General features: G+C 41.5%; 2 protein-coding genes across 6 annotated transcripts; both read left to right on the plus strand.

Moving 5' to 3' along the window:
- Nucleotides 1-73: 73 nt before the first annotated feature.
- On the plus strand, nt 74-12,493 carry LOC110974522 (polycomb protein SCMH1-like). Of its 5 annotated transcripts, none has more exons than XM_087146468.1 (13): nt 74-386; nt 1,582-1,683; nt 2,042-2,112; nt 2,581-2,815; nt 3,675-3,763; nt 4,021-4,264; nt 4,389-4,568; nt 4,670-4,876; nt 5,384-5,545; nt 5,996-6,139; nt 6,524-6,693; nt 7,441-7,613; nt 8,061-12,493. In XM_087146468.1, exons 2-12 carry the CDS (start codon nt 1,650-1,652, stop codon nt 7,564-7,566), a joined length of 1,662 nt encoding a protein of 553 aa, XP_087002594.1. In that variant the 5' UTR covers nt 74-386; nt 1,582-1,649; the 3' UTR covers nt 7,567-7,613; nt 8,061-12,493. The 5 variants fall into 5 exon arrangements, with proteins under 5 accessions (XP_087002594.1, XP_022081928.2, XP_022081927.2 ...); XM_022226236.2 differs by having other exon boundaries at nt 10,554-12,493; XM_022226235.2 differs by having other exon boundaries at nt 7,441-12,493.
- Nucleotides 12,494-13,616: 1,123 nt separating this feature from the next.
- Nucleotides 13,617-24,146, plus strand: LOC110974583 (monocarboxylate transporter 10-like). Its single transcript, XM_022226331.2, has 4 exons — nt 13,617-15,643; nt 19,909-20,525; nt 21,706-22,072; nt 22,373-24,146. Exons 1-4 carry the CDS (start codon nt 15,406-15,408, stop codon nt 22,930-22,932), a joined length of 1,782 nt encoding a protein of 593 aa, XP_022082023.1. The 5' UTR covers nt 13,617-15,405; the 3' UTR covers nt 22,933-24,146.
- The last annotated feature ends 4 nt before the right edge of the window (nt 24,147-24,150 follow it).

Consider the following 24,150-nt stretch of genomic DNA (forward strand, 5'->3'; position numbering starts at 1 on the left):
TGGCTGACGAGTCGCGGTGACACATCGTCACCATACCGCCGATGACTCAGCATGGATCATCGATACAGGGTGGTCTCTGTATGTCTCACACTCACTTGCTAGCATTTAGAAGGAAACGTTTTCATCATTTCTGTCTCCAATTTCAGTTCTATTTAATTTTTTTATGCTAAAGAAGTTCAAACCGACAGATATTTAGATAAGCCTACACTTCTTACAGAACACACTGTGCATGATGTTTCGCCCACGTGCGTGCGTCTGCTAGCCTCATAACCATTGGGACCGTTTAGTGAGCCGGACACATGCGTAGTAAACTGGTTTCGTCTGACATGTGAGAGGCCTCACAGGGTCAACTGTTAGAATTTTCTGCTGATTTCGACAGCATTCCGGTAAGTTTGTGAAGAAAGATTGACCCAAGGCGTTTGCTTTACATGGTAGATGCGGGTAAGGACAGTTGGAAAGGATTACCAAATTGCGATTAGTTGATTTTCTGTTTGTTTACACTTTGAATTCAGTTTGGGGGTTTGCTGTCAAAGTCGTTGCTGCGGTCTGCAAATGCATATCGGCAGAAAACTAGAAAGAGGGCGTTCTTCATCACAGAAAAAACGTTCGCATTAACTCTCAGTCCTCCAATAGGTGAAGGATTGAGGAGGGTTTTAACTGCTAAATTGCAGTTAGTCACCCTTTTCCATGGAGTGTCAAGTGCAACCTATAATCTAACGACTGTTGCCCCTGGAAACGTCTACATCATATTCCCTAAATTTAAAATTTTATAGGACTAGGCCCCGTGCTATGGTGGTGGAGTTAGGACATCAAGTTGTAGGCCTACTGTTTAATGAATACTGTGTTAGGGAGCTTGGTTTTTCTGCCATGCATAATCAGTTGTCATGGATGATCATATCAAGAAAGTTTTCCATGACTGTATCATCATTATCATTGACCTAGCATGTCTAGCTCAACAGTCTGTGCCTTAAAATCAAATTGAGCATATGGACTCTAGACTTGGGAAAATCAGTGGATTGGACATCACCAATAATATTGTTTTAATATTTTTCGTTACTCGTGATTTTCTGTATGTCAGGAAGAGTTCCAGATACAAATGCCAGTAATTCTTTCCTACAGTGACTAAATAGCCATCAGAAAGCAAAAACATGTCCAGAAAAGTTCAATTAGGGAGGGGAAAAAAACCACATTGTTTACTTGGAAAGCATTTTAAATTTTTCAGATCGGTCCCATAGGGTTTGTGAACAGGGTGTCAAGTGCTGTCAGTTTAATATGGAGCTCTTTCGTATTTGTCTTTGATGATGGTTCAGTTTTGGTCAACATGGGTGAAGTACAATGTATTTCTGTTTGAGTCACCTGTTTCGTTTCCCCAACTATTTCTACCGCACCTCCACCAACCTGCACCTCAATTCTCCCCCTTTCAGCCTTTTCACATCAATTTCACATCAATTTCATGGATTAACAGTAGAGCGCTAACATTACGTTATATCAAAATCTCTTCACTGAAATAATTTCTAGTCGTGCAGTTTGATTTTGAATTGCCAGTTTTGTCATAGGTATTGATTCTTGACCCTTTTTAAGGCAGCGCATTTGTTTCAGTCTCAATAAAAGGGAGATCCTTGGAGACTCTTGAGACAGAAGACGACACAATGCCAGCCAACAAGCCTCCAAAGGCTCCAATTGGTAAGATATATTGAATTTTTGTCACAGACTTTAACCAAAACAATCAGCAGACTCGTCAGTCAAAGGTTTTTATTTTATATGTCTACAGATATGTTACACTTGTAAAGTGACATGAATGCAGCCCTGTTGCCAGCTTCAGGCAGGGGGGCTGCACCAGCTGGGGCATATTACAAGAACGGTAGATAGTTTTGATGCTTATGGTTTTAGCCAATGGGAGGGGCTGATTGCTAAGGGGGGCTCGACCCATATGAATATATGCATGTTTGTTTATTTAAATCCAGTGATGTGTTTATATTAAATGCAGTGATGTTTCATAATTATTTTTCAACTTTTTTCCCTTTTGTTCTTTTGATACCAGAAACATTTACCTGGGATGAGTATTTGAAAGGTAAAGATGCTAACCCAGCTCCACAGTCCTGCTTTAAACAGGTAGGCTCTCATTTCTCTCTCTCTTGTGAAATCAACACTGGATTCCCCATTGTGTCATAATCTAACAGTTACTGGGAATTCCCCATTATGATGCAATCCTTGGTGTCGCAATTACATGTGGCCTTGGCAGCATAATGCTTTTTCCCTCATAGCAACTGGTTGCTTCATTGTGGTTCTAGTTGTTTAGCATTAAGTTTTTTTTTAATTTTCCCTTTTCCGAAAGAAAAATTTTTAAAAGGTTTTTCCAGCTTTTAAGTTGCATGTATGGTCTGGTAAGTGTATCAAGCAAATGCCTATTGCAGTATCAGAAGTTGGAAACATTTTGGACGATAAATACTTTCAGGCATTTGAGATGTCAGAAGTCGTGTCAATTCCAATTAAGATCTCTGTGACCATTCAAATAGTAGGGGGATTGCATTAACAACATGAAAAATCAGGATTTAAATCGGAGTTTCCTTTTCATTACAGGCACCCATACCCCCACCAAATGAATTCACTGTTCATTCTAAGCTGGAGGCCTTGGATCCACGGAACATCACATCCACCTGCATCGCCACCGTGGTTGGTTTGCAAGGACCCAGGCTGAGACTGCGGCTAGACGGCAGCGACAACAAGAATGACTTCTGGCGCCTGGTGGACTCTGGTGATATCAAGCCCATCGGCTGGTGCGAGAAACATGGTGGGATGTTACAGCCTCCACTGGGTAAGAATCAGCCACAATTTTGATCTAAATCTAGACATAGACCTCTAGTTTCTTCTTCTTTTTCCTCTCCCTAAAACCTATTTACTCTGTACACATTTTTTCTCACCTGGACTTTTGACTGAAAACAAATTCATATTCCAATAAAATCCAGGTAAAGACCCTTTAAAGACTTCTTACCTCTGCCTGAATTGTCTTACGTGCTAAACTTGAGTCAGTCACGTTGTTCCTCAATTGAAGTATGGCAGTTCATTTGAAATTTAGTGTCCAATTCTCTGATATCCGACACCACGTTTTTTAGTTCTTCAGAATTCAGATCTCTTCCACCTAACCTCTGTAATACATGAGGCTTGATGTCAAAAATTTTGAAGTGTGCAGAATACGCAATTTACCTGTAGTTGACTGCTAGGATTTCAATTCTTATAGATTCAGACATTTCCTTTGGAAAAAATGTATGGTGACACATCTTTCAATGATCTGCATGTGTAGGGTCTGCTCCTTTGACCTCACAGTGGTGGTTTTCCTTCTAGTGGATGCTAAAACTATGGATGGCCATCAGTACCAAAGTAAAAGAATCACACACAAAGTGTTACAAATCCCACATAGCTATTAGAACAACAGGTGATGTACTACTGAAAACTTAATGAAAATACAACCCTATTTAAAATGAATGGGACAAATGTCCATTTTAAACAAATTTGTGGTGAAGTTGACAACCAACCAAAACATGACATTTGTGCAAACTTTGGTTGCCCATACAAGAGAGTGGTCTGTAAGTTTCATTTTATCCTGACTGTGTCCAAAAACATTTCTTGCTCTGTTGCAAAAACACTTTTAAAACCCTTTTGATCCTTTTATCTAGGTTTCCGAATGAATGCATCATCGTGGCCTTTGTTCCTTTTGCGGACTCTAAACAACGCCAAGATTGCACCTGACTCAGCATTTAAAGAGGTGACATCTTATGGTTTCACCGTCATCAAAACTATGCTAATGCAGAATCCAACGTAACTAAAAAATAACAGTGACCACCAACAATATAAACCAGTTTTGAAGTATACAAAATCATACAATTTCACACTTCTGCATTTCAAATTGAAAGGTTCCTTTTTCTCAAAGAAAGATATTTGAAGGCATGTTCATTCCTGATTGTGGGAAGTTCTGATAACCTTAAAGCTAAAGAAGTGACAAGGAATTCTGTTCCTCAACAGGAGCCGCCGACTCCATCGGAGAACAAATTCAAGGTGGGGATGAAGCTAGAAGCCATCGACCGTAAGAACCCCCATCTCATCTGTCCGGCCACCATTGGTGGGATCAAAGACAACATGGTCTTCATTTCCTTCGACGGTTGGAGGGGTGTCTTTGATTACTGGTGTGAATACGATTCCAGAGACATATTCCCTGTTGGCTGGGCTGCAAGAACTGGGCATTACTTGCAGCTCCCCGGAAACAAAGGTGAGCTCTCACAAACGGCATTTTTTTGAAAAAAACTTCACCAGATACTTTCAGCATTATGAAAAGTTTTTCATTACTGTACTGGAATTGTAATCATTGGATATCTTCTGATTCCTTCATTTAGGTGCAACATCAACCAAGGGCCGTAAGGCCACCGCAGCCACCACCGTTTCTCAGCCCCGTAGTGCTACACCCTCTGCCCCTTCCCCTCCGGTTTCCCCAGTAACCATTGAATCCGGGGGTCACTCACCGAGCTATGATAACGAGCCTGATACAAGCAGCTCATCATCAGACGGCTCAGTGTGTGAGTCAGAAATTCCTTTCATTGCTGAAAGATTTCAGTGCTGTGCACCGAACCTCGTTCCAGCCACTGATTGTAAAAATTTATCCTTTGATTACCCACAGCCGTCTCCTTGTTCATCAACAACACGTGCGTGTCGGGTCCCTACCTGAGCCCCCACAAGGTACATCAGATGCCCAGTCTCATCGGTCCGGCGCCCATCGAGAGGGTCCTAGCAGAGACGCTACAGTTGTGCGTCAACTCAGCCGTCCAGCAGAAAGCTGTGTTTGCATTCCTGAAAGGAGACGAGGGTGGCACTGTCAACATCACAGGTACTACATTCCTTCCCTTGTAGGGCTTACAGTTTCGGCAGGAAGATTTCTTAACCCATGCTCCCAGACTTGTAAATCTTCAGTCACAAGTCAGTCCACAAGTCATTTCCCAAGTCACTTCACAAGTCAGTGTGGAACTAAACAGATGAAAAGCAACAAAGGAATACCTTTGTCACAGTTCATTTAAATAACTTTTGAGTTGACTTGTGATTGAATGACGTGTGAATGACTTGTGGTGACTTGCAATGACTTGTGGCTGACTCAATTACAACTCTGCATGCTCTGAAGGAGCTTGCTCTCGTCTTCAAGTCGAACTTTATCCAGGGACTTGTCTATCCTCAGAAGTACAAGAGGAAGTAAATGCTGATCAGAAAAGTGTCTAAATGGAGTATTAAAGTTGAAGGGTATATCAGATAGGAACAGGCAACACACACGAGGGTCACTGTTGCCATCTTGGCGTTTCTTTGACCACATGACAGCTAACCCTTGGTTTAAACTTTTTTACAGCTCATTACGGTAGCCACACACATTCCGTTAGCCTACAGGCTCCCGAGACGACCTCGGCCTTCTGGGGACTGATAGACCAGCTGTGTGAGGACCTCTTGTGCTGTGGAAACTTCTTCAGCAACAAGCCGTTACAGGGACCTTGCAGTAACTGTGCTAAACAGGGTAACTCTCACATCCACTCGACGATTCCTGGGGTGTTCTTACGCCTCGATTCTTTCAAACCTACTACTGTGGAGGAACCCAAGAGCAGAATCCTTGCTGGTCGTTTTCAAGAGATACCTGCAACTTGCCCCTGTAGAGTAAAAGTCACTGGACTCAACCTCCCTCAGTCTCACAGAATCTTTCAAATCCTGTTGGAGTTTGAAGGATCTTAGAGGTTGATGATGAAATTATTCCTGGGCCTTCTTACCGCCTTGAGAATTCCACAAATCTTTTTAATCTTTTCTTCTTGTCTCCTGTCATTTTCTTATAACTTCCACGTTATAAGGGCACTTTTGCAAAACTCGTGTTTTACAAACAGAAGTTTTGCTGAAGTATCTGTAAAATTGTTTAGGTCTGTCAATCCAGCACTGAAAAATCTGAGTACATATCTGTAATTTTCTGTTAATTCAGATGACAGTGGTCACCAAGGTAGACACCGAAGCCACAGCGGAAGCACTCTCAAGCCCTCCACAGCTACCAAGAGAAGTCTGTCCACAGACTCGGCGACGTCAGATAGAGGGGACCTTAAAGTGCCTAGAAGAATCCGGACAGAAGGTTGGCAACCTGGACCCTGAAACTTGCAATAAACATGCCAGAAGCCAAGAATTTGTCGCGTTTTAACCGCAACTCTCCTTGCCAGATGAGTGTCTGGGACTAAAAGAGCTGTGGTCAAGCCTGTCATGAGGCCTGTCACAAGTAACATGATTAACAGTGTCTAAGAAGTACCGACGCCATCGTTTGTTTATCTTTTGATTTGGCTTAAGAAGCTTGGAGTTTTCATAAACTTGCAGGGACTTGTGACGCACTTGACTGCAGACCTAGGGACGAGATGTGTAGCAACAAATGGTGTGCTTCCAATTTTTAGCGCCATGCTATCCCTTCATCCACACATAAAATAAAATAGCCAACAACTGAGTTGCTTTCATTTTGTGTCAACAGCCGCGAGTTCCACGACGACCGTTTCTGAGGGGAGAGATGCACGCGAGAGCAAGCCCCCTGTTGGTCCGCCATCTCGAGATCCTACCAACTGGTCAGTAGAGGAGGTGATCAGATATGTGACGGACGCCGACCATACCATGTCAACACATGCTGACACCTTTAAGAAGCATGTGAGTAAGCACTGTCATGTCCTGTGAGACTTTGAAGGACTTGGCATTTCATTTCCTATTGTCCTTAAGGGCCTGGAGCTGAACCAATAGAGGGCGCTATTTTCTTAAGCTCCTTCGATCAGAACTGAGCTTTGCTGGTTCACGAATTACTAGGAAATGCATGCATTACGGTCCCATCACTACCAACAAAACACTCCCGACCAACAACCGACCCGGGGGGTTCCTCTGCTTGGGACGGATAACATAACATTCTCCAAAAGACCAAGAGCAGGCACTTACCACAGATGGCAAACTTCAGCAAAGTCTACAGAGATAGAAGAGGATTGTTTTGTTTCTTTTATTCGCCCCAACAACCACTTGATATAATAGCTAAGTTGTTACCTCAAATATCACACCTGCTCCTTCAACAAAATTTAAGTTAGTCTTTACACTAGCTTTTAAAACGTCTCCACAACCTGTATGCTCCTTGACCCCACTCCAATCTAGGCAGATGGTCAGGGTGTGTCCATTTGGTAATAGTACCCAAGTGGTACATAGGCTCTCTATCCAAAGTTGTCCACATTCCAGGGATGTGTCTAAGATGTTTTAAGAAGCCTGCTTGGTAAAAATTCCTGAAGATTGATGATTAGTCTTATTACCTTAACCCCTAAGGATGTATGGAAAAAAATATAAAATCCAAATATGCAGCATTAATGTCTGTCTGGTTTGTATGAACTCAGCCGTGGTTTCTGTTTTTTTTCCACACAGGAGATAGACGGGAAGGCCTTCCTGCTCCTTAACAGTGAGATGATGATGAAGTACATGTCGCTGAAGCTGGGACCGGCTCTCAAGCTCTGCAACCTGATTGAGAAACTCAAAACCAAGAAATTCTGATGGGGTCCGTTTCCATGCCGACAGGCAAGACAGGCAAAGCAATACTGGTGAGGAAACTTGTTTGTTTTATTCGTAATTCAGAATTCCGCTTGAAAAGTATAAGAGTGTGTGACGGTGAGACTTCTGCCTCGTTATCACGCTGTTGCTGAGCTGAAACTGTGGATGGACATACTGGAGTGATGACTACACAACAACCAAACTGGCCATTAACTGATTTGGCGAATGGTGGACATGCTGGACTCAAGTGAAGCTCTTGAATCGCATCTTGATTTTTTTTTTTTAAACACTGAAACTGTCATGGCTCGGCTATGTAAATGCCTCCCATATTTGAGCCCTCTCTTTGGACATTTCATCCCTTTTGAATTGACCTGAAGAAGGTGGAGTTTGCACGTTATTCAAAGGTCAAGATAAAGAGATTTACAATGCGGTGCAAGTTCTACGTACCAAATCAAGATAACTCATCCAAGATCTTACCCTCTTTGCTCATTCCAAAGTTTAATCATTCGCCGACTAGATGGATCAGCTCCAGCTTACCAGTGCATCCCTGAGGACAAAAAGTTACGAGTCTAAAATCAAGGCTTGTTGAAGTTTGGTGGTGCTTTGCCACTGGGCATGGGTAGCAGTATTGCCTATCGGCGATTTACTTTGTGCAGACTTTCATCCATGGTCGCTGAATTGATGTTTGTGTTGACAACAACCAATGACGTGTGCAGACAATATTTTTGTAACAGAATTTCAATTGAAGGATGAATTGTTGTTTGCCAAATCGTGATGACTTGAGAGTGTGGTTGCATTCACAATTGATGGTTGTTAAAATCAAAACAAAGCTTTTTGTTTTGATGTTTTAAAACAAAACAAAATAATATTATTTGGATGTTTAAAATTTGGTATTTGAGACTTTTTCCAAAAAGTCAGAGTAACGGGCTGTTCATTGTGTTCTTCAACTATGAATGCCTTTGTCCATTTTTAAAAGTATGGTATGTACAGATGACTTATTTCCTAACTTAACATGATCAACATGTTTTTCCTCTAGTGAATATTTCTGACCACCCTGTATGTTTTATGTGAAGATTGTGAATATAATTCAGACTTGTGGTTGTCATCATTTGATTAATTGTTACTTCCAAGTTTTACGAGCCTTCTGTTAACACTGTTGTGTTACTTGTTCTGCAGAAGAGAGAGGTCTGAGGGAGTCGTATATGAACCAAAGTTCAGAAGTTTGCATTTGGCATCTGAGTTCCCTAGAATTGTACTTGGCGATGCTGCCTTGCCAATTAGAAATAGTTCTAACAATGCCATTGGAAAATGTGAAGCAGGCACTTTCTTGTTTGACTGTCATGACGTTACTTTCATCACTGAGTTTAATTAAGATAAATGAAGATTGAATTGAAAACCCAGCAATTCTTTTAGCTGAATAAAGAAGATGACAAGAAACACAGGTACTCTTCAAAAATCAATTACCACCTTTCTTTAACATTCCATTTGTTCTTGCATGCGATTTGGTTCCAGAATGATGTATTGTGATCAGTGTTTTAACCCGGTGTACAACTGTTGACATGGTGTGGTCCATGGTGTTTTATCGCCCTAGGCAAAGCCACTGAAGCTTTTATTCTTTTCTACATAATGACAATTACTGATAGATATGTAGCATGTCCTGCATTAGGTATTATTAATAGCAAGGTCTAAGAAGTTAATGTCACCCAACAGGTGTCATTCAGTGGTTTAGAAGTGTTTTTGGTCCAATCTGTTTGGCTCTAAGTAGACAGTACTCATTAAATGTACCCCCACGATATCCATTGTACACTGTGGTGTGATGCGGTATCAAGTACCTTGCCATAAACCCTGTGAGTTCTGAACTTTGCAGTTTGCCCTTTTGCAGTTTATCATGCAACCTAATGAGTTCTTGTTGAGTTATGGAATTATGAGGTTATGCAAATGTTAACAAAAGAATGCGATATTGTCCAGAATGTTGTATTGTTCAGGATGTCATATTTTTCACAATGTCATATTTTCCAGAATGTCACATTTTCCAGAATGTCATATTTTCCAGAATGTCATATTCAGAATGTCTCATTGTTCAGAATTTTGTACTGTCATCACTGTTTTAGCTCCAAATTCCTTTGCTTTTTTCTTTTCCGATTTTTTTAATGGGTATACACTGTTCAGGGTTGCCCAGTCCAATATTTTGTTCCCTCTTCTAACCCCAAAGTTGGATACATTTAGAAATCTGTGCATACTGTAGATGATTTTTTTGGGTAGAAATCTCCACAAAGGTTTCTTGACTCCCAAACAGGCATAAAATGTAAAGAACTCTGGGGCTTTGTTTCGTGACAGGGTTTGACGTTGTAATGGTTGGCGCTCTGCTGTAAATCCTCCCTAAACCATAAGCCAAATTCAAGGTCGGGTTGACTTAGCCTGTTCAGGATATGACACGTTTATTTCCTGGATATCGCATGCAACTCAGAGGCATCATGTTGAAATTTGCTTCAATTACATGAACCTCTGACCGGAACCAGCCACTACATGTACCTGCTGCAGATTTCATTCCCAATTTATAAAGCGGACAACCTTTTGATTTTTTTAACGTCAGTTGACACTCACAGGTGTGATGAGGCATTTCATGTCCACAGCACAACCTTGACTCAGACATAACTCACCCTCTGCTGCCCCACTCCAAATACCTTTGACACTAACAGAGAAGACTAAAATGCCTTTTTTTCTCGGGCAAAACTCACAACTTATCCACCTGAATTTTTTCGTCAGAAATCCAAAACTTCTTGTCTAATGTATTATGAAATCCGCATTGATGAAATGTTGAACCATGAAGCATGTAGCGATGTAACATAATACCATTCCTGCTATTTATCTTGTACAGTATTGTATTCAACATAACTCTTACGTTTTACTTGAACTTTGTAAATTCATTCAAAGGGTTCTCAGTGAGAGTGGATGTTATGTAAAACCATTTTTGTTTTGTATTTTTGCAGCAACACAAATTCAATGTTGTGGACAAACTTTTAACAGCAGAATGCAATGGCTTACATGTGCCAGATCAGATCCTGGATGTTTGAAGATTTGAATGTCACAGCCCTTTGTAAAACAGGACCTGTGGTTCAAGCTGATGGTGCGTTCGAGATGTTTAAAAATATTACTTGTCAAAAATTTGCCCGTCAAAAATTTGAGGATTGGAACAGATGCATTATTGGCTGACGCTGAGAGATTATGAACACCGCAAAATGTCGAATCAACATTCTCCAACTTAACCTTTTACCCCAACCCCCGGAAACAAGTCTGTCAATTCTTTGCAAGCAAGAAGGAAGACGCAGGTGTTTGAGTTTGGTAGACTTAATTAACCCTAACTCGTTAGGGTCTTTTTACTAGGGCACATCCTCCATCCTCCAAAATCCTCCAATTGCCCAACTTCAAAAACTGCATTCATGTTCAATCCTCCAAAGTCCTCAGAGGATTTTGGAGGATTGAGGTGGGTTAATCCATAATGGTTGGTGATGACCAATGACCACCGTTGCAAATCATGCACGCACCACTCTCGGCAATTTTAACAATGCGTTGTTTTATTCAAATGCAATTTTATAAATGTTCATCTAAAGGTAAAGTGCGGTCACTGTAAAAACTGAACAGGTGATGTGCGACGAATGTTTTGCTTGCATGGTCTTTGTCATTTTTTTCCGGGGGGAGCACTTATTAGCGGTAAAGTGACAATTCATTAACGGTGGTAGGGGGCCAATTCCAAGGTATTTTCAAGCGACAGACGGGAGAGAACATTCTCTTAAAATGGTTGAGAACTCCTCTGCCGAGGAGGACCTAAATTCGGTGATTTTTCCTTCTCAAGTTGATTACTTAAACGATATTTTTTGTGTGTACAAATGAATAATCGCTATATTTTTATATTGTTCATTGCATGATGTTTTGTGCTTGTAAGCTTATAATATAATTACAATTGACATTGTAAAGTTACTTTACACGTGAGGTTATACGCTTGATTTTGGGCAGTTCCGTGCGAAAGTAGAGGTCACACTCTATGACTTTGTTGGTATTTGTAATTCATCTATCAAAAGTTTTTTTAATGCCCAGTGGAATTAAAGGTTACGGGATTACCTATTGTTTTCACTTGTTTGAAAATTTTCCAAAGAAAATTGCGGATAACAATGTAGTCAGTTATAGTAATGTCGAAGTTCACCGTCTCATGGAATTGCCCTTTAATCTTGCTACTGTTGCTAGCATCAAATTTTAAAAATATAACAATCCAGACCAGTGGCATGTTACTAACATTTCTCTTATAATGTGATCAGAATATTTAGAATTCACCCTGTGCCTCCATTAAAAGAATAACTTGTAAATTAAGAATAGCTTTTCTTTATTACTTGATATCCAAAGAATGCTAAGAAATCACAGAGTAGGTCTTAGAGAAAAATATAAGTTTTCTTAGCCCCGTATCCAGACCTATAGGAATATGTATTAGTAATTATTTCCTTCTCGTGTTATATGTACATTATTTGTTTTTAATTAGGTTATGTTTCTTAACGTCTTCTCTTCGGTTTCAAACCCTCTATGTTTTGTGTTCATCGCCCCAAGTTAAGTTGTGATGTTGAAAAGTATTGTATACAAACCTCCCGACTGTCAAATGTTGTAAGTCATTGGTTATTATTTTGAACTTTAGAGAGGTAAACCAAACAATGGAGTGTGTGTTTTGAAAATAGCGTGAACTGAATAAGGGAATTATCAATGAATTTATGAATTTTTCTTTTTTTGCTTCTCTTTCATATTCAACTATTCCATCTGTTGGGTGATTATGATGATAAATGTTGTCCTGAACACCTGTTCAGTAAATGCCGTCATTGATGCATGCTCATGAATATGTGTCCCTAGTCCCCAAAAGGTGCTTCGTGTAAATAAAAATAAAGCTTTATATGCGTTTCCATAGTACCTGTGAATTCTTGTCGAAACTTGTGCATAAATGGCCCATTCGTTCTGCGCACGAACCCATAGCTTGAATCGCGATGTCACTGCATTGCTTTGAGCTTTCATATGAGAGCAGAATGGCCTAAAAACTACGGTTGAAAAATGGTCCTAAGTGCCCGAGAAAGTGGAGGGTTGCCACTTGAACAAAATGGCTGCAATCAGACTCAAGAAAAATCACTTTTTGGTGGATGACTTTTGTTTTGTGGGAATAATTAAAAATGTAATCGGTTAACCCACAAAAAAAATTGAAAAGAAATTGAAAGAATAGGGACTAGACGATAATTTCATTTGTGTTCCTGAAATCTCAGGGATGTTGGTATGCATGTTATTAATTGGGCCCCGAACAGTGCTGATTTTACACAGTTTTCAATGGGGTTTGAATGAGTGGACTGTACCCCGACACAGTATCTTTGCCTTGGTTGGCCTAGGATATGCTTGGGGAAATGCCTCAGATTTTGCAGTTTTTCACTTTAATAGCGATGCTGAAACATATTTCCGTCGATCCTCATACAAGATGTGAATGTTAATGAATAGAAGTTTTGACCACATTTTGCTAACATATTTTGAATTGAATTCAGGGATGAGAGTAGTATCAGTTGTGAAAAACTGGTGACGCTGACGGGGGACAATGACGTTTCAAGTATTGTAGTGGGACAGATAGGATTTTGTTTTGCACATCTGCAAGTACCATTTCTCTATTTCACACACTACTGAAAGGAATGTTGATTTGTATCGACCTTATGGGCTGGGAAAGAGAGAAACTTTTGAAGTCCTAATTTTATTCTCTGAAACTGATTAAGAGCAGAAAGTAAAAGCTGTGATGATTGAAGAGTTCTCGCTAAAAGAAGTGAAAAATCCTGCGAAACCTGAGAGAAAACGACGTTGAAATCTGCCCTGTACATTTTCAATGGCTGCTCACGCTTTTATGCCACTTTGGACAGTGTACGGGCATGCGTGCATAACGTGTTTACTTGAAAGCTTGTTACGCAGACAATCGAATCACGCACACAGCCTTTGTCGCGTCATAGACAGTGCAGCCGCGGTTGACTGGTCTCGCCGCCGCCTCACATAGCATCATTATGTACATGTACATGAACCGGTTTTGTGTCTTAACAAAGACCGGTCTATACTGAATTTGTAATCATTTTTTTATCTCAAAGAAGTTTTGTGTTGGATACGGGATGGAATCATGGGCTGAATCATAGATTTGACTTGATGTCAGTGGAGGGGACTTTCTTGATTTCATGGTTACGGGAAAAATACTTTCTGTTGGCCTTAACTAGTTCCGTGGTGACGGTAGTCAACATCGTGCTCACGAGCATCGTGATTTAATCATTGGACGCCTCCTGCCGGCACGGTACGTGTATTGCATCATCGCGCCGATCAGCTGTGCAGGTGACGGCAGCTGTAACTCTGAACGACGCGCGGGCTGCAGTAGACCTAGGTCTACGTCGAGACCTTCACGTCGCAGCACAACCAAGATCAACTCAGTGATTCCGTGATCTCCGTAGTCTCCAGAAACACTCCCAAGCAGACAAGGACAAAGTCGATAGGCCGGCATGTCGGATTTGGTTACGGGGGAATAATTGGTTATTTTTACTGCCGTGCTGTAAAATTTCCGTGCATCGGAGGGTGAATTCTCGGCAGGCGGGGAGAAATCAGTGTGTGTCGAGACAAGGCCGCAACCCCCAACAGTGAATAGTATAGTTTGTGCATTGGCCCGCGTGTCACACAGCGGAGTATACCGTAAGTTGCGACCCTACACTGACTGCACGGTGGGTGGACCAACTATAATAGAGTGGGATCGTGTCCAGCTACACTTCCAGGTCCATAAACTCTCATCTGACGAGCTACATTTGATGAAATGTCAAAGACCAAACTCTAAGCCTTGTGTGTGGCCTAACGACTCGAGTGTGCCCAGATGAAGGCTTTTGACAATCAACTGTCAACATCAGCTGATCGGTGTGTGCCCCACCTTATCTTCGAGTTGATTGTTTGTTCAAGTTCCACTCTGGTAGAGTTTAGGCACGTATTCTTTACCATATCACAAGTACAACGGTATGACAACTGGATGGACTTGTACATGTAGTCAGTTTCTGCATTGAGCTCTGTCTTCATTGGTACGAGAGACGCGAGAGGGATAGTTTTTGGCCTACGGTGTCAAATCAATTTCACAGTCCACAGCCGTCGACCCGTAACGCCGCGTTAGTCATACCATTTCTCCATGGTCATACTTACGGTCATCGCAATGCCCTGTATGATATTTCAGCCCAGAGATAATGATGGTTTTGATGTTACGCAATGGACTGATGAGAGGCACATGAGGAAATACTGACTTGGATGTCGATATAACGTGTACATGTGTGGGCAGATGACTGCCCTGACCTAACCCGTATCGAACATCATTGCCTCTAGCCGTCGCAGCACAATTAAAATCCCCTCTGTCAGACTGTCAAAGCAGAAGAGACACGTTTTGTTCCAGGAGTGGCCTTTGGCAGGGTACTGTGTCTCACCCGTAAGTCACATCGCCCTGTTGGTATTCTATACAGACTGGTTCTTCAGGCTCTTCAATGCTTAGGAGGGTATTTGCATGGGCCGTGAGGAAGTTTCTCAAATCTTCAGGCTAGTCTGTGGTGGTCATCAACGGCTTTGAAGAGGGAAGTTAGTTTGAAAGCAGGGATTTCATCCAGACCAGTCCATCTCTCGGATTAGCGTGTCATCAAAATAATACACAAGGTCCGTTAATGTCTTGCTGATACTAGCCGGCCCATAGACCTACATCGTTCATTATTGGCAAGTGACACTGCAGCGACATCCTTCCACCAACATCTTCTTTGGAAGACCAAATCTCCAGTCACCATGGGCAGGATGGGTCGCTTCAAGCGGAGCAGCAGTGGAGGGATAGAGGTGGATATGGACAAGTTAAAGCAACGGCGCGCCAGCGCCTTCATCGTCCCCCAGGATGGGGGGTGGGGCTGGGTCGTCTGCCTGGCCTCGCTTTGGACGAACGGCACAATCTTTGGTATCATCAACTCCTTTGGGGTCATGTACGAGCGGATCTACAACGAAGTGGATGGAGCCGACAACTTCAAAACATGTAAGACAAACTGTAGCTGCAATTTGTTTTTCGTGAACATAAAGTTTCTGTAACTTTTCGGTCTTTTCTCCAATGTATGAAAACTCTTTTACATTCCTTTTTTGTAAATTGCATTGTACAGTGCACTTTTTAAACAACTAAAATTATACATGCGTTACAGAACAACTGAGTGTTCTGTTGCCATGTCGTCACCCAGGGAAGACAGAGTTCAGTGCATAGGTTTTCTTTTCAAATCGTGAACCCGGAATACACTAATATGTCTAGGAAAGGGATTCTGCTTATTGCTATACGGACATAAACAACATTGAGAATCAGCAACGAAGAGAAAATTTAGTCCAAGAAAGTCTACAAAAATGCTGGGGTTTTCCGTGTACAAACCAATGTAACACTGATGAGGCTTTCTTCCTGGGATGACATTACAGTTTTGCTCATGATTATGGAATATTCATGAGCATAAAAAACAAAAAGGCAGTGAAAACCCTTTGAAATAGTGATACAAAGTTGGAAGTAGAGTTAACTGAGACATAAAGGTGCATTTTGAAGGTTGATTTTTAAAAAGTTAATTGTAGCTATACCCATCAATTTATGCCAGTCTGCGATTCATTATCAATACCCGTTAATCATGCTTACTGTCTTCATTATTAGATCTTCATCGATATTCGTCGGCGATGCATGACTTACCTTTTTACGTGATGTTGCATTCCAATTGTCCAATACTTTATGTACGAGTTCGCAGCGCTACTTAATATTCCCGTGATTCACTGTTAAGTCCAACATAATTTGCAATAACTTGTCTGAAATTTCTAAGCGCTGAATGCAACATTTTCCTGCACCTATTCTGATTTTTTTAAGAAGCTGAGACCAATAAATTGCTTCAGAAAACGCGATGGGCCTTTTCGTATTCTTAACACCAAAATGCCAATCGTATTAACCAGCACAACGATAGGTAAGTTGAATTTTTTTGCATAGAATGCATTAAAAAATGATCTTACTGGTAGTCTACGGATTCCATAATGCTCTCGTAAATTTCAACGGTTGTATAAGTGCGACAGGTGTTTACCAGCATTTTTTCATTTTGACGTTCAAGGTTTGTGAGCTTGTTTGTGACTGTATTACGGTGTATTAAAGTCATTCAGCAAACCTATCTCTTTTGCAAATTTCATAATTGGCAAAAGAGATAGGTTTGCTGAATGGTAGGATCTGATTTTTTAGCTTGTTTTTAATCAGTAGCAAAATGCAAAGATTACTATCATGCGAGCACATCATCTTGCGTGATGGAAGAGCACAATTTGTTTTGTACGAAGTGAAATGAGTAGTGTCATCTTACATTTTTGGGGCACCGAATTCGGTGTGATGTGCTTTTTCTTGCACAATGTGACAGTTTCGATAGGTGGTTCCCGAAACAGTTGTTACACAAATCTGAGTGACGGACGGCAGTTTACTTCCCAGAGCAAAAATCTCAGCTTCCTTCGAATTCCTGACTTTAACAAAAACCACACTGTCTGGGGAAAAAATGTCACCCTTGCTCTTGTTTGTTTTTCTTAAAAGCAAAGGTTTCACGCTTTCGCCCATGCGAAAGAAACTGTTTTGCTCTGCTCGCAAAACGAACGAACCATTGTTATCTAGCTTTTTCTTCAGGCTTCAATTGCCTTGTAATTACATGTTTGTTACCGGGGGGGAGTGGCAGTAGCCGTGAGATAGTGATATGAATATGAACCCTTATCTCGATTCGCCGATTACCTATCGGGAGTGTCCGGCTATTGTTCCTGATGATGACTTGGCGGGTGTTATATCAGATGAAGTGTCTCTGTGGTTGTGCAAATACACAGAAAGACCCGTCGAATCATTTATGCCGTCTATAATGTTTCAGTTTTCTCACAGTTTAGGTTTACATTAAAGCAGTTTAAGGTATGTTTTTAAGAAGAGGAATTAAATACAAACTCATTGAAAAAATTATCATTCACTTGCAAGTTTTCTTGGAGCGCAACCAAGTTAAGAAATTAAAAACTGATTGAAGCGGAACGCGATAATGAAGACCTTAAATTTGATTTCTTGCGTTTGGGGTGACAATGGAAAAAGCGACGAATGTTTGAGAAGAGTGAATAACTTAAACAAATAATAAAGTACAAAGTTGAATGCACTTGCAAGGTCAAAGTGATGGATGATCGGTACACAATGTTCACAGTGCGACAACCACCGAGCATGCTCAGTAATGGCTCAACCCGAAAAGAGCCGGATTATAACTGCCTCCCTCCCCCACCGATCTCACTTGTAACATGTCCGATCATTTTTGAAACATAATACGTGTAAAGGCACTCATTATGATGATCAATCTGATAAAGGGTTTTGATGTCACTTGAAGTTCACGGACTCACGCGTGTCGCCCTGATGCAGCAGCTCTGAGCACGCAATGGAAAAAGCATGCATTATTTGCATTTTCGACTGACTTGTCTCGAAAAATGCGCGTTGCGCGAGAACGGCATGTCCGATATTTACGAACTTGGTGTCAAAAATGACGCCTTCTGAAAAAATGAACAGCAACGACGTTTGAAACAATGTTGAGGCATGGAGGAAGGCCTCCATAGTTGAGGCGGCGGGGACAAGAGTCCATACCCTGTTGCGAATTGTCCTCAATTCTCCAAGGGTCTTAGGGTCATTTAGGCCTGTTAGGGTTAAGCCATGACTTAGCATACAGTACACTGCATTGTCAACACTATTTGTCGCAGTCTATTTGGCGTTATAACGCTTGATTACACCGAGTTAGCCAGGTCAAATGGCAGAATCGGTTTTCCCTTACTACCAGGTTCAATCACAAACAATGATCCAGCTGCTTAGCATACAATAACGACGTGTATTCATACAGTGAGCTCGGACCATGGTGGAATTCATTCGCTGCGTAACGTCATTGATAATGATAACAGGCCCAGTACAGTTAGCACTTGCTTAAAAACCTTTATGCACGCATGCGCATAGCGCTAGCATTAAACGGATGTGAACGCCAACACTGTTTCCGGTGGGAAGGAAGCGTAAAAAACCTTAATCATTCAATACCTGAGTCTCATTTGATTTAACAGCTTAAGTTTTCGTCCCAATTTTTTTACAAAACATTTGTGAATTAGGAACAAATGGAGTAAAGATGCACCATTGAAATTCTCCAGAAAGTAATTAAACGTCCAAAATCAATACTCGACAAAATTTCGTAAAATGCACGTTCAGTGGACTGCATTTTCTTGAATGGTAGCTATAGACACCGATTGAGAAATAGGTTACTGGAACTGACATTTCATCGTTCAAAGTGATAAATTCAACATAATATATCTTGAATTGTTATCAGTTGTGCATGACCCGAACAATTGAAAAGAAAAACGATATCGCTTATTCAACTTTTGCGAAAGATTGGGGAACTATTTTAACATGATAGAGCGATGAACTTGTGATTTGTACCTAGTACAGGAAATTGGTGAGACAAAGTCCGAAGTGCAAGAGGAATTAATGTAATGAATAATTTAAACACTGAGATCGAGCAACAACCATTTGCCCACCACTGGTCGATGTTGCCGGGTACCCAAGATTTATATCGTGCAGGGGTTACCAGGGAAAATTCGACCAGTGGTCGACAAAATGATCGTCAATCGGACTTGCTAAAACTAATCTTTCGCTGGTTCCCGGTGATTATATTATTCATTGCAGCCCACGCACTTATTGTTTTTTTTTTTTGGTGTCAACTTTGACTGCAATAAAACTTGTCTTTAGTACACCACATTTTTTGTATACACACTTTTTCCAGCTTTTTTTTACTTTTGTTTTGTTTTGTTTTTGTTGTTCTTCATATGCAAACTATTAGGCAGTCTTTTTACCTTAAATGTGTATGTATTGAAAGCGCTCTTCATTACACAAAGTCGTCTATGCTTTTCTGGACAAGTGAGGGCGTTCTTGCTGTGATTCATTGAATGAAGATATTTTCAATTTTTTTTATAAAGCATTCCTGTTCATATTGTGAACCCAGAATTAATTTACTGAAAAACATTTCTTAGAAAGGTTTGATCGCTGGTGTACCGCTGCAGCACGCCGTGTACTTAACAACAATGAATCACCAAATATAAATTTTCCATCTAAACAAACTTCTATAGATCCTTTGTCTCATCGTGCAAATTTTGCTAAAAAGCAATGTTTATAGATTAGGAACAGAATAAAAATGAGGCCCTGCCGTTGCAGAATAAATGACAAAATAACAATGTCTTTATGATTGGTTGGTTTATTTGTAGCTTGGGCAGCTTCGCTTTGCTCTGGTCTCACCTTCATGCTGTCACCCGTCTCCAGCATAATCACTGATCGTATTGGCTGCAGGGCCGCTGGCATCGTTGGTGGAACTCTTGCCCTGGGAGGAATGATCGCAAGTTCCTTTGTCAAGCGAATCGAGTTGCTCTATCTTACCTATGGGGTCATGGTTGGATGTGGGTTCTCAATCGCCTACACGCCGTCCCTAGTTATTCTGGGCCGGTACTTTCGGAGGAGAATCGGCTTGGCCAATGGCATCGTGACTTTTGGTAGCGGCGTCTTCACCATCGTCTTACCGCTCGGCTTGAAATCGACGCTGGAGATCATCGGACTGGCCAACACGCTGCGTGTGCTGGCGGGTCTCTGTTGCATGATGACGCTGGGAGCGGTCGTCTTTCGCCCCGTGCCTCTGCCGGCCAACTTCGACATGAAGTTGCTAGAAAGTCTTGCTGAATCGGCACCTCACGGCAAGCCCGCCCTCAAGAACTTGTTTGGCCTGCTGGACTTATTAGACCTGCGCGTCTGGAAGAAGAGAAACTACCGGATATGGGCCATTGGAGTACCCGTCGCAGTCTTAGGCTACTTCGTTCCATTTGTTCATTTGGTAAGCGTTTGTAATAATTAATTAATTAAGGCCTGTATTTCAGACAGACACTAAAACGAAAAGGACCGAAAAGATAAACCCGCAAACCTTAAAGTCAGTAAAGAGCGAGATTGTTCAATATTTACATGTTTGTTTCAACATTTACTTCTGAAAAGTAAATAAAGTTGAAGAGTGTCAACCATTTTCAGGGTGCTGATAACCCCACCTACCCGGATCTGCTGTTTTCCTGGGAACCAAATATGCAGTGCTGCTAAGGACACCAAGCTACTAATCACAAAAGTGCAGACAGCTGTTTGGCACATTCTAATTTGCTAAGATGGAAAAGTTGTTCAGTAAACTTTACTGGTCGGACGATTTTTGAAACTGGACTTCGATCTGTGCCTGAAACTCTACTGATTGAATTTACGGGCGATTCACAATAGTGCGCCTCCATGAGTTTGGAAAGGGTCGACAGATGTCGCACTTTGTGAATGGCCAACATTTTGCAAATTCTTGGGGGCGCACTTTTGTGATTCACCCGAGTATCTCTTGTTGGATGAAGGAACATGGCATGAAACTGAGGAAAGAACAGGTCTCCCGACCAGGAATACAATGTCCATTCATTACATCGACAGGCACTGGCGTACATCTGCACCAGGGGGACAGAGGCTTAAACTGAAAACAAATCCCAGCCGTGGAAATTGGGGGGGGGGGGGGATGCTGGACACTGCATGACGCTAGGGGGTACTGTTCATACGAAAACATAAAAAAATGTACATGTACTTACACCCTTTAACCTTAGATCAAAACGGCGTATTTGAAGCTGTTTTATTTTTGCCAGTACCATCGAAAACATTTTGGTTGTTGGGAAGTTAAAAAAATACCTCGAATCCGCGTTTTTCTCATAACGAAAATGTGAGGTGGAGGTGATCCAATAGCCCACTTTACCCCAGGTCAAAAGTGAGGGATACCATAACCCACACCCACAGATGTGTGTGCCCGCACCCGACCCCTTGATGTACGCCCCTGTTGACAAAGACCGCGATGTTGACATTTGCATTTGAATTCAAGAGATGGGTCATTTGACAGTGACTTATTCCCTGATTTACTGTTCTGTAACTTCACATTATTTTCACATTGTGATTTTTTATTTTTTGACTCAATATTCATCAATTGGTAATTTTTTTTCTTTCGTCATAAGGTTAAATACGTCAGTAATATGAACCTAGGAGGTAATCCAGCCATCCTAATCACTTGTATCGGGGCCACCTCAGGTCTTGCAAGGCTCATCTTCGGTAGAATCATCGACTCGCCTAAGGTCAATCGCATCTACCTGCAGCAGATCGCTTTCTTGGTCATCGGGGTCACGTCCACCCTCCTCCCTGTGGTGCGAAACTTCTACGCACTCTGCGTCATGATGTCCTTTATGGGCATCTTCGACGGGGTGTTTGTGCTGCTGATCGGGCCCATCGCTCACGACGTGGCCGGCACTGCGGACGCCTCGCGAGCTCTTGGTTTCCTTTTCTTTATGATGTCATTTCCGATGACGGCGGGACCGCCTATTGCAGGTCAGTATAATGTTTAAAAGTAGGTTGTAACCGCAACTGGAGATGATGATAGAAACAATGTCTTTCTGTGAAAAATTAAACTATTTGGTCTTTCTTTGGGCTATATGGGGCGCATTACGCATACATCACAAAGCAGCCATTTTTGAGGATCTTGGGGTAGAGTGCCCTCGCGAGCTCAAGGTCTGCTGCAGTTTCCACGAGAAATCCGTTTTCTCTTCAAAAATCTCGGATCAGGTGCGTCATTATTACCAAGAAGCGTTTATTAACTTCTCTCTTCTTATTTTATCACTATAAACCAAGGTTTTATCTACGATAAGCTACAAGACTACACATTAGCCTTCCTCCTTGCTGGGGCACCACCTATCATTGGAGCCTGCATCCTCTTCTTCGTCAGGCCGGGGGATCACGACGATGACAACGACATCAACAACGACGGACATGGCAGCACAGCGGACGACATGGAGCAGTCCCGGAACCTACTCAATGGCAGCTCCGACTCTGAAGAGTCCTGGCAGACCTCCCCATATGCAAGGCGGAAATTCCTGGAGCTGCGAAACGGTCGGAGTCTGCCCCCTACCAGCGCAAAGCCCGCCTCTAACTTGTCCCCTAGACCGATTCTGAGCACAGCTAGGACTAACGGCATCCCACGGAATGTTTCTGCACCGGCGATGCTCGGCTTGGAGTGTCCCACGCCGGTAGAGGATGCCTTGGAGACACCACCGGTCATGAACGGTATTCTTCCCCGGTCCGGCCGACGGGTCACATACGGCGATGTCGTCTATCACGGAGAGATATCAGAGCTTCGGCCGTTGCCACACAGAGATAGACTGTTTATTGAAGAGTGGATTTCCGTCGTTTAAAGAAGGATTTGCTTTTCATTTTGTGGAATAATGCCCCGGATTTGATGTTCTGGAGAGTAAAACTAGTGAAGATTTTAGGGGACCATCGAGCAAGTTACTTTGTTTTTAAGCCGTGATACGGTAAAGTCTGTATCAAGATAAACCTTGTATTGTTACTGCAGATCATGCTTTTGCATGTTGGACGTTTTTAACAATAACTGTAGAAACCTAATCCTGAATATTCATAAAATAATTAGTAAATATTTTATTAGATGTTACGTGCGTTTGAGCTTTCAGAAATCCTCCAAATGTTCCAATAACCAAAAGTCAATAAGTGTTTTCAATGCGTGTTACGTTACAACACATGAAAGGGGGAATGAATGGTTTTACAGTCAATTAAACTCGAGCCCGAGTTAATTATTTTTTCGAATTAAGGCTAGAATATCTCATCTAGAAATGAATCCATCAAGGTGAAAAGACGCTGAATATGAACCACAATTTCAAAGACGATTCAAGAAACTTAGACTTTCGTGTATATTTCTGAAATAACTTATGTCGATAACGGTGCTGGATGATATGAACTTGTGTGTGATTTGGGAATAATTATATAATAATATTTTTATTTATCTTTACTTTGCAAAATGCACGGATGTCACGCGTTAAAGCGGGTGCCGGAAATTCTTGCTGGTAACTCGTGGCTAAGTTTCATTTCCCATTATTTCTCCATTATTATTATATAAAACATATAGAGGTGTCGAAATTGAAAATATCAAACCCAAGTCTTGTACATAATATGACTGAAAATTTTATTCTTTTGGTTAATACGGCCGTTTCACAATAGTGCGCCACCCAGAGTTTGCAACACGTTGGCCAATCATAACGCGGGAAATTTGTCGACCCTTTCCCGGTAACGCGCATTGGGTCGACAAATTTCGAGCATTGTGATTGATCAACGCGTTGCAAACTCTTGGTGGGGCACTATTGTGAAACGGCCGTATTGCAATAAGTTTTTTTTTTCTGCTGTACATTGTATAAACTTTGTGCAGTTGAAATGCAAGAATTTAATGAAAATATCGATAATTTATCATAGTGCTTGGGGATCATAAACCCGCACATCTTATTGCCAAAATTTTGATTTTTGTGGTAACACACGAGGATTAATGTACACAACATGAATGTGTCAGATATAAACACATATGTTGTTAAATATTAAATAAAATTCGATACCATTGCAAGTGT

Source organism: Acanthaster planci, linkage group LG15, assembly GCF_054643075.1.
Source record: "Acanthaster planci isolate LZ-2023a linkage group LG15, COTS_SCS, whole genome shotgun sequence".
NCBI classification, from domain to species: domain Eukaryota; kingdom Metazoa; phylum Echinodermata; class Asteroidea; order Valvatida; family Acanthasteridae; genus Acanthaster; species Acanthaster planci.

Bases quoted from the DNA above. Each gene is read 5' to 3' on its own strand.
- LOC110974522 (XM_022226235.2), top strand. From the start codon at position 1,650: ATGCCAGCCAACAAGCCTCCAAAGGCTCCAATTG. The intron at 4,877-5,383 runs GTACTACATTCC...ACTTTTTTACAG, and splicing joins TGGCACTGTCAACATCACAG to CTCATTACGGTAGCCACACA. The intron at 6,694-7,440 runs GTGAGTAAGCAC...TTTTCCACACAG, and splicing joins CTGACACCTTTAAGAAGCAT to GAGATAGACGGGAAGGCCTT.
- LOC110974583 (XM_022226331.2), top strand. From the start codon at position 15,406: ATGGGCAGGATGGGTCGCTTCAAGCGGAGCAGCAGTGGAGGGATAGAG. The intron at 15,644-19,908 runs GTAAGACAAACT...GTTTATTTGTAG, and splicing joins AGCCGACAACTTCAAAACAT to CTTGGGCAGCTTCGCTTTGC. The intron at 20,526-21,705 runs GTAAGCGTTTGT...TTTCGTCATAAG, and splicing joins TCGTTCCATTTGTTCATTTG to GTTAAATACGTCAGTAATAT.